General features: G+C 36.5%; 1 protein-coding gene across 1 annotated transcript; it reads right to left on the reverse strand.

Moving 5' to 3' along the window:
- Positions 1–4,409: 4,409 nt before the first annotated feature.
- LOC129448637 (uncharacterized) lies at positions 4,410–7,522 on the reverse strand. The gene is made up of 2 exons (XM_055211163.2): positions 7,031–7,522; positions 4,410–5,099 (listed from the first exon to the last, which is right to left on the reverse strand). The coding sequence occupies exons 1-2, from the start codon at positions 7,421–7,423 to the stop codon at positions 4,935–4,937; spliced, it is 558 nt and encodes a 185-aa protein (XP_055067138.2). The 5' UTR covers positions 7,424–7,522; the 3' UTR covers positions 4,410–4,934.
- Between the last annotated feature and the right edge of the window lie 3,467 nt (positions 7,523–10,989).

The raw sequence follows: 10,989 nt of genomic DNA on the forward strand, positions 1-10,989 counted from the left end.
GTCCAGACATGTTTGCATTTCGAGTCTGTGAAAAGCAAGAGTTTAAAAATGTCAAAATGTTAATTTCTCTCATTTGTTCTCACGCACATTTTTACATAAAAACCTGATAAAGAACATTTACTTGAAAACACAAACCACAATGTGCAGTTAAATAAATAGGAAAATAAAATGTTCAGTGCTATAATGTATTTGCATTGCATTATTTTCTCACAAATCCAAAGCTTGATACCAAGGGTTATTGCTAAATGATAAACAGGATATTATATTACTGAGCCTATATGGACTCCAATCATAACACTGCACTGAGCCAACAGCTGGTTAACGAACGTGACTTTTTGTGTAATTCTGAGAAATTACAACATTTTTGCAATAAATACACTGTCAAAAATAAAGGTACAAAGCTGTCACTGGGGCAGTACCCTTAAAAAAAGGTCCTTATATGTACCATTTAGGTACAAATATGTATCCTTGAACTGCCAATATGTACCTTTGAAGTACTAATATGCACTTTTTGGGTACAAAGGTGTACCTTTTTGAAAGGGTACTGTCCCAGTGACAACTTTTGTACTTTTATTTCTGAGAGTGTAAGACATAAATTGAGTATATTTTGCTTATTAAAAAAAGAAATGTTATATTGTGGCACTTAAAAAGGATCTGCCAGAAACCATTCATGTGCACTTGAATGTCATGAACTATTATTTTTAGCATAAATAACTTCAAACTTTTAGAAAGTTATTGGGTTTAGTGTAACTTTACAATAATGTTACAATAGTAAGTCTTTATTTAACATTTGTTAATGCATCAGAGTCAGCTTAACTCATTCATAATTCTTGTAAATGTTGTTAAATATTCTTGAACTGTTTTCTTAAATGAGCAACCAAACTGGTATTTCTGAATGACCTGAGGCCAGGAATAGATATAGTATTTGATGAATGTATAATACATGCAGAGAGCATCTGGTTAATATGATTATCTCATTGCTGACCACGACAACATAATCGGTTTGTTGTAATTGTCTGGCTAACTGAATTTCAATGCTTCCTCTTCTTTGGAGAAGCATCTGATGATATATTGCTTTTCTTTATTGTGCTGTTGATTTTTCTTAAAAAGAGGAACATTTGTTGATATGATCACCCGAGTGTAATAATCATGAGGTACTATCAAGTTAAATAATTAACTTCCTTTGGTTTTAGCACTCACATGCATCGGCGGTAGTATTTTTTTCCTGCAATTCAATCGTGTATTTGATTCATACTTTATCATAGCCTGATTATTTTCATTTTCCTCTGCTTGATCTTAGACTTCATCTAGTTTCAGTTCACAGATATGATTATCATTGTCCTGTGTAAATTTGTGCAAATTTTAGAAATCCCTCCAATGTTGATGATTTACAAAACTAGAGTTTGAAGTGTAGTTGAATTAACTACAAAGGTTAACATAATTTCTAAGATTTTCTGATTTCTAAAAACAAACAAGAAGATAAAAATATTACTTACAGAGATGGAATAAACCAGAGCAGCAATGCCCAGTGGTAAACAGCAGAAGAGCATGGTAAGAATGGAGCAACACAGATACTCTGGCAGTGGATGGGCCAGAGAAGTGCGGGCCACATAAACAGTCGGCTGTACGGTGATCCGAGGCTGTCCTGGATAAGGGGCCTGTACGTATGGCTGACCACCTGGAGGTCCGTATTGCTGGGCAAGATATCCAGAAGGGTTCGGATAACCCGCTGGTGAAGGAGGATATGCAGGGTTAGGGTATCCTGTGTTGTCGTAGTATTGTGGTGGTGCAGGCTGCTTCTCTGATGAATTCCAGTTGGATTGAGGCACATTTGAAGAATTACTGGGATCCATTTTTCTGCTTAATTTTGTAAAGTCCTTTTATGTCAGAATTTTGCTTGTGATCTGGTGTCTTTTTTCTGTCCACTGGTTCACTATTTTTCTGTATTTTTTTGCCAAATATGGGAAGGTCTATGCGGGCGGAGTGGGGCGGGTGAGTGTGCAAAGGGAAGGTAGGCTGTCCCTTTTGGGGAAGGAGTAACATCAACTTTTCCAGTAACACATCCATATACAGTTACTAAGTCAAATATGTTACCTATATGACTTCAAATTATAGTCAGTATCATTACTGGTGTGAAAGTAAAACACTCATTTAAATTTAATTGTAAAAGAGGATGTTGTTCATTGTAATTATGAATGTAAGTTTATTTATTTATGAAAGGTAGCAGAATGCAACAACCGCAGTTTTTTTATGCTTATCAAATGTTATGCGCTGTTATGTAAAGCCAAACATTTTAACTAACACAAAACATCAAAACGAAAGTATTAAATAACACGACATTAAACGTTGCCGTATTTTAAAATTCTATTGGGGAGTAACGGACATGTAACAGGATTAAGTAATCCGGATACAAAAAACTAACAGTAATCTGTTACAGTTACGTAAAAAAACATAGTAATCAGATTACAGTTACATTTTGTAAAAAAATTGGAATACTTTCAGGATTACAGAGGTTTACACTAATTTTCAAGCATTGCTTGACTGTACTGTGAGTCTGTGACCAGATTTTTCAAATAAAAACTGGGGACATGTCCTAGTTCAATAGTTAAAATATCATTAAAATCTTATTTGTTATCACATACGAATAAAAAACAAAATCAAAACTTTTTTTGAATTATTTCGTTTCTTTATTGTTGTTGGGTTACTAATTCAATTAACTTCTGTAAATCGAAAGTAGACAAAAGTAACAAAGCGATTTTCTCAGAGCCCTGACTAACGTTACATTTGCTTTCAATGGAGGGCATGGCCGTCGCAGCACAATTTTCCCAGTGAAAGGGTTCGACACCTGCACTTTTTCTGCAATTTTGCACAAACGCCTTATTACTGTCACTCCTCCATTTCTCTGACCGCTCTGTGTCTGCTCACTGCGACAGGGAATTGACGAGGAGGAGAGACAAATTGACATTGTTTTTATGGGTTTATTGCTAGTGCAATTGATTGTGATATTTTGAGCATTGTTTGTCGATTTGGTACTTTGTGTATACTTACCTGTTGTGTTTGTACCTGTTGAGGAGAAAAAAAGTGAAAAAGGATTGCATACCTGTTGAGAAAAATGGAAGATAAGTGTATATTTTTATAGTTTATGATAAGAGAGACGCTGGCGTTTGCAAGATCTCTTGTGTAATCAGAGTTTACTGTTAAGGAAGTGTCTTGCATGTATTTTGTGAACGTGAGCGTCTCTTTTATCATAAACGGTTTTGAGCAGGCACTTGTGCAGCAGGCACTCATTTTGACAAAAAACGTGACGCACACAGGATCTCTCAACACGCAGGAACATATTTTGGAAAAGGGAACCACACACATGACACTCCGAACACTTAGTTTGAATTAGCGCCCATCGGATAAGGAATCACGAGCCGTCACTGGTCACTATCAAGCTTACCACTATCTTTTTGTCAGTAGCCTTTTATTAAGATGCAGAAAAGAAAGAGGCTAGATAAGATTAACACATTTTTCAAGAAAAATCTTATGTGAAGTCGTGAAGTCGAAAAATGTTGACATTAAACAACAGTAGCCTATTACTATTAGATGTTGTTTGCATTTTTTTCATGGTATTGCTTTTCAGTATTGACTGAGGTTTGCTAGTGCCACAGTAGTAACTGTTTGACCCTGTTCCATACCAATGCACCCTTCGAGGGGAAGTTTCAGAGAGAGAACTGAAATGAATAAGAGGCCGTGTGTCTGTGTGTGTGTGTGCGTGCATGCGTGTGGTGGTTATTTCCAAATGTGTGTCTGGTGTGTTTATATCAAATTTAAAAGCCATCCCCCACACTTTTGAAAAGCTTGCTACTCCCCTGATGGAGGGCCCACTTTTGGAATGCTGGAAGTACTCGCATAGGCTACATACTGTAAGAGAGGAAGGCCCCTTTTGGAACGATGCCAAAAGTTATATGACACACACACACACACACACACACACACACACACACTTTTTCAATCCTTCTCCTTTTAGCTCTCTCTGTTTCCGGCTTTAATTCTATAACATTTCCCTTCACGTTTTGCCATGGCAAGCACCACTTCACATTTCTTCTTTTGTTGTATCCTTTTGCCTGTCCCCCAGTTTAGCTTTTCCTAGTAAAATGGAGAGAAAGTGAGGGGAGGTATGTGTTTGTGTTTTGTAAATGAGTAACAAGTTGATCAGAAAGTTTCTACAGTTTGTAAACAATACTGTGGGCGCCACCTTGTGGAGTCAACATTTAAGGATAATGACGTCATCAGTGACCTGCACTTGTGTTGTTTTAAACACATAGGATTTTCTTATAAACAGTATTACTTATTTACTATAACATGCATTATTGGTAAATCTTAGATTTGTAATTTTTGAAATCAGTTGACACTTGAACAACACATGACGATTTCCATATATATTTTTTATTTTCTTTAAAGGACATTATGAAGATGATCCCAGATATGAATAAGGATATATGAATTGATCTATACAGAATTCTAGGATATATTTTTTTGGACAGGACAGTATAACAGGAGACTATAAAATAAACCAGCTATGTGGTTATATTCAGTGAGAATGTACTGTGAATGGCAAATGCATTTACATTTTGGTCACCTGAAGTTTTATGTATTTAAAAACAACAAATGTCTCTGTTATGATACTTTTACCACAAAGCTTATATTATGTTAAAATGCAAGAAACAGTCAAAGCATTTGTTTAAATTCAGTGTATAATAAAAGCCTGGACATAAATTGGTCAGTCAATAAACATGCTAAATCATTCCTTAATGCCCCATCAACTGAACCAATTAATGTTAAGCGTAAAAAAACTGTATACATTACACATTTAAAGGAACGTGTATATAAAATTATATTTGTAACATTGTATGTGGTATTAATATTTGGAAATCTCACATTGTGGCCCTCTATGGTCTAAGTTTTTGAACATAGACTACCATGACGATGATGTAGATGATGTACAACACAAGGATGGTGAGGCCGATACCGAGAGCAGAGTGGTTAAGGATGCGCGCCATTCTGGAGTTTTTCTCTGCTATTTGTTGATGTCCAGACATGTTTGCATTTCGAGTCTGTGAAAAGCAAGGGTTAAAAAAGTTCAAACTGTTAATTTCGCTCATATGTTCTCATGCGCATTTTACATACCAACCTAATAAAGAACATTTACTTGAAAACACATACCACAATGTGCAGTTTAATAAAATAAAATGTTCAGTGCTATCATTTATTTGCATTGCACTATTCATGAATTCAAAGCCTGTGGAAATTTTCTTTGTTTAAATGAATACCAAGGGTTATTGCTAAATGATAAACAGTATATTATGTTACTGAGCCTATGGACTACAATCATAAAACTGCTATGACCCAACAGCTGGTTAACGATGCTGACGTGACTTCTTGTGTATTTCTGAGTTTTTTTTACAGTGGGGTTTGTTTTTTGCAACTTCCTAAAAACGTTTTTGCAATAAAGAAGACGTAAATTGATAATATTTAGCTTATTTAAAAATAAATGTTATATTTGCGCCACTTAAGGATCTGCCAGAAACCATTCAACCGATTTTGTTTCCACTATCTGCAGTATGTCACGTGCACTGTCATGAACAATTATTTTTAGCATAAATAACTTCAAACTAGCTGGAAGGCATTAGCTAGAAAGCTAATGGGTTCAAGTATCACGTTACAATGATGATGCAATAATAGGACTTTATTTAAAATGTGTTAATGCATCAGAGTCAGCTTGACTTAATAATTAACCAAATGTACAAAAATATTAATCTTGATCAAAGTTTACTTGAAATGAGCAACAAAAACGAGTATTTCTAAATGACCTAAGGCCAGGAACAGGCAGATTTGAAGAGTATGATATGTAATGAATGTATAATAAATGCTGAGAGCATTATCTCATTGCCGACCCCGGGGACTGTTGTAAATGTCTGGCTAACTGAATTTCAGTGCTTTCTTTTATCTGAAGAAGCATCTGATGATATATTGCTTTTCTTTTTTGTTAATTTTTTCTTAAAAACAGGAACATATTTACATTTGTTGATATGTTCACCCAAGTGTAATAAATCATTCTCACCAAAAAGCGTACAAATGACACGCAGTGTGATCATCGTGCAATAGACACGCCAAACTCCGATCCCGCGTGCATATTATACGCCAGTCCTTCCCATTCACCCACATGGCGAATCGCTTCGTGACGCTCCATTCACTGTTTTCTCATTTGTTCTCTGTTCCTTTCACCATCTTCGCTTGGGTTTAGGGTTAGAACAACTTTTTTTTATATAAAAATGACATCCTAACCCAAACCCCAACTCTAACCCCAACTCCAAGCGACCATGGCTTAAATATAGATAAAACATAGAGAAACCTGTATATTAAATAACCTGCTTAAACAAATGTGAAATCTAACCCTAAACCCAAGAGAAAATGGTTTAAAAAACAGAAAACAAATGAGAAAACAATAAATAAAACATCACGAAACGACTCGCCATACAAGTGAATGGGAAGGACCTGCGCACCACATGCACGCAAAATCGGAACCCGGCGCATCCACTGCACGACAATCACACTGCGTGTCACCTGTACGCATCCTGGTGAGAACGGGTACAATAAATAATAGTATCAAGTTAAAAAATTACTTTCTTTGGTTTTATCATTTTGGTAGGAACTGAATCACCAGTAGTATTTTTTCTGCAATTCAATGATGTATTTGATTCATACTTGATCACTGAGATATGATTCATAGCCGGATTATTTACATTTCCTTGATCTTAGACTTTTTCTAGTTTCAGTTTGCACGATGATTCCATCACAGATATGATCATCATTGTCCTGTGAAAATTTCTGCAACCTTTTGTAATCCCTCCAATGGTAATGATTTACAAACTAGAGTCTGAAGTGTAGTTGAATGAAAAAAATGTAAAAATATAAGATTCTCATTCCAAAAAACAAAAATAAAAAAGTTAATTTAAATTAAGTTAAGTTAATTAAAATTACTTACAGAGATGGAGTAAACCAAAGCAGCAATGCCTAAAGGTAAACAGCAGCAAAGCATGGTAAAAATGGAGTAACCCAGGTAATCTGGCAAAGGACTGGTCAGAGGAGTGGGCACCACATAAACAGTCGGCTGTACAGTGATCGGAGGCTGTCCTGGATAAGGGGCCTGCCCTGGATAAGGGGCCTGTCCATATGGCTGACCACCTGGAGGTCCGTATTGCTGGGCAGGAGCTCCGTATTGTTGAGCAGGATATCCAGAAGGGCTCGGATAACCCGCTGGGGGAGGATATCCAGGGTTAGGGTATCCTGGGTTGTCATGGTATGGTGGTGGTGCAGGCTGCTTCTCTGACGAATTCCAGTCGGATAGAGGCACATTTGAAGACTTACTGGGATCCATTTTTTCTTCTAGATTTTGTAAGGTCCTTTTCTGGCTCAATTTTGCTTGCGATCTGTTGTCTTCTTGCTGTTCACTGGTTCACGGTTTTTCCGTGTCAAACTTTTGCCAAGGTAGGGGGAGCTAATGGAGGGGGACTGTCTAACATGGGGGAGGAGTAATAACAACTTTTCCAGTAACACACGATGAAAAACACGATTAGCTTAGGGATAGAAAAAAACATTCATACAGTTACTGAGTCAAATAAATATGACTCCAGAGAAGTTAACATCATTACTGGTGTGAAAGTAAACACACCAATTTAACTTTAGCATTACAAAGCTAAAAAGGTTAAAAATGCTGTCAGGGCATAAAGTTAAAAAAAATTCTCAAGCTACAAACGCGAGTAAAATCAGCATTGGGGAGATATAAAAGGGCGTCAATCGCCAGTTGTACGGTAACATAGATATAAATACAGTGCTGTCAAGTGTCACGCTCAGTAATTTTCTCTTTTGTCACGTACTGCTGCCACAATTTATATTTCTCACGCAGAAAAACTATTTATCATATATTTAATATAGAGACAGAGCGCAGCGCGTCATAACCAGAAAACCACGCCCACCGGGGGGAAAGCAATCCAACCGTCTCCATTGACTTTGTATTGCGAGAGGCCGCCTCCTTGTCATTTCTGGCTTACAACAAAAAACTGAATAATACCTAAAAGCTGCTTTGTGACAATGTACAGCTAACAAGCAAAGAACCAAGAAATACGTTTTTATAAGCTGTCGAGCCGTAAAACCCAGCTTTTAAGGAGAATAAAGTGGATCGCCGACTACGTTTCCCCCTATTGGACGCAGTTTTACTAATAGGAGTACTATGAAAAGTTGCCTGTTTCCATTTCTGTGTCTTTAAACGCTCGTTTTTTGAAGTCGACAGCTTATAGCCAACCAGAAAAATAGCACTAATGTATCTGGGTATAGATTTAACGCAAGAACCAATGAAAAAAAGCATATCCTCGTTTACCCACAGAGGAAACCACTGGAGCTCCAAGCATCACTTTGAGCAAAGAGTACAACACATTCAAAGCAGTTTTACAGCCTCTTCACTGATAACACATGCTTAGAACTAGTAGTCTGTCTAGGCCTATATTTTCGTTATCACACGATAACTGAAAATTTGTCACATTAATTAAACATCTCTCTCTCCAAATAGGCTTATTCATTTTATTAGCAACCGCTTTGCAACCAAAAGTTTTAGCTGACCTGGAACTAGGGAAAGTACTAACTTAGATGCTACCTGAAACTGGGATTAGATATTTTTATTTAATTGTTATTGCCCTTTCATCAAGGCATCGAATTTCCATCATACAACACAAAACATCATTCATAAGCTGAAATGTATAGCCTATTATATTTCTCACACACACTGAGAGCTTGACACTCAGGGCAAGATCTGCAATACTGTATATGCAGGTGAAAAAGGAGTAGGTCTACACTTACATAAAGTTTAAGTGCTTTATTTTCACATACTAGTTTTGTACTTAATATATTACAAATACTTTAGGACTTTTAAAGATAATCTTAGAACATCTAAGTGCTATTTTGAAACTAAAATTTGCTAAAATGTATTTTAAAAAAGTAGTCTTTTTACTTATAGTAAATTTGAAAAGTTTACTACAAGTGGTAACTAAATAAAAAATGTATTTGTGCTGGTTAATTATAAACAATATAAAAAATTAAACTGCTATCAAAAACTTATTTCAGCCGCTGTATCATATTTAGCTGAGATGGCCCGCAGTCAATTTGAGGAATCTCATCACCCAATAATGTCGCAAACATCTTTCATCAATCTGCCTTTAGCAACTTCCCTTGAGAATTAGTTGGCAACACTTGGCTGTAGAAGTTTTTTATCTTCATGTTAACTAGTTAACCAGTAGTAAAACCACACTAAATTTGGTCATGGAATAGATAAAAACAAAGCTTTAAGAAAGTAAAGAAAACAAAAGGTGTTGATTTTTGTGAATTGAACAAAACCATGTGTTCATGTCAAAGTATAGGATTTATATATATTTATATATAGGTGTAGCTGATATCGAAACCAACTTGTGTGTGACAAGCAGCACAGAATGAATGAATACATTTGCAGTAAAATTATATATTAAAGGGACATTCCACTTTTTTGAAAATATGCTAATTTTCCAGCTCTCCTAGATTTGACATTTGATTCTACCGTTTTGGAATCCATTCAGCCGATCTCCGGGTCTGGTGCTAGCACTTTTAGCATAGCTTAGCACAATCCATTGAATCTGATTAGACCATTTGCATTGCGCTAAAAAATAACCAAAGAGTTTCAATATTTTTCCTATTTAAAACTTGACTCTTCTGTTGTTACATCGTGTACTAAGACCGACAGAAAATTAAAATTAAATATTTTCTAGGCAGATGTGGCTAGGAACTATACTCTCAAACTGGCGTAACAATCTAGGACTTTGCTAATGTAACATGGCTGCGGCATACGTAGTGATATTACGCACTGCCCGAAAAGAGTCCCCTTGGTTACCTTCAATAGCAGGGGACTATTTTCGGCTGCTGCATAATATCACTATGCCTGCTGCAGTCATGTTACATCAGTCACTGATTATTACGCCAAAATGAGAGTATAGTCCTAACCATATCTGCCTAGACTATCGCAGCTTTAAATTTTTCGTCAGTCTTATGTAACTGCAGAAGAGTCAAGTTTTAAATAGGAAAAATATTGAAACTCTATGGTTATTTTTAGTGCAATGCTAATGGTCTAATCAGATTCAATGGATTATGCTAAGCTATGCTAAAAGTGCTAGCTAGCTTTCTCTCAGGGTTCGTGAATTGTTTCCCGCTCCCTTATGTTTGATTAGCTCCAGGTGTTTGTTTTTAGATTTCCCTACCCTTCTGTCCTGTCCTCCGGGCGTTGGTATTATTCTCTGTTTCCTACAAGATCCTCGTGTTTAATCCTGTTCCTTGTCTCATGTGTAAGTTTATGTAGTTTAGTGTTTCCAAGTGTTGATGTCAGTTAGTTTAGTTCTTGTGTTCTGTTCCTGTAATGTTTTACCCCCTCGTGGGTGTTTTGGTTCTTTGTTCTGCGTGTATTAAAGTATTCTTTATTTAAGTCTGCATTTGGTTTTCTCATCATCTTCCCCGTGTTCCGATCGTGACAGAATACCAACGCCCGGAGGACAGGACAGAAGGGTATTAAATAGGGAAATCTAACAACAAACACCTGGAGCTAATCAAATATAAGGGAGCGGGAAACAATTTACGAACCCTGAGAGAAACGTGGACAGCGGAAGGGCATGTCACACAACGCTCTCAGGGCAGACACGTACTGTCACAACCTAATCTCTCACAACTCGGATAAGACAAGAAATGGAGAGACCGGGTCATGACATCCGGGTTATAAACTCAGGTTTAAATCTAGAGTGGATGATTAGTCATCAAGTCTGTGAGTATTGCAATGTGATCTTTATTGTGCTTGCGTGCATATTACAGTATAATAAAACAAACAATTGTGTCTTTTATGCCTAAGTGCCTTTATTGTTTTTACTAAAAGGTTAG

The sequence above is a fragment of the Misgurnus anguillicaudatus genome, chromosome 10 (assembly GCF_027580225.2).
Source record: "Misgurnus anguillicaudatus chromosome 10, ASM2758022v2, whole genome shotgun sequence".
NCBI lineage: Eukaryota > Metazoa > Chordata > Actinopteri > Cypriniformes > Cobitidae > Misgurnus > Misgurnus anguillicaudatus.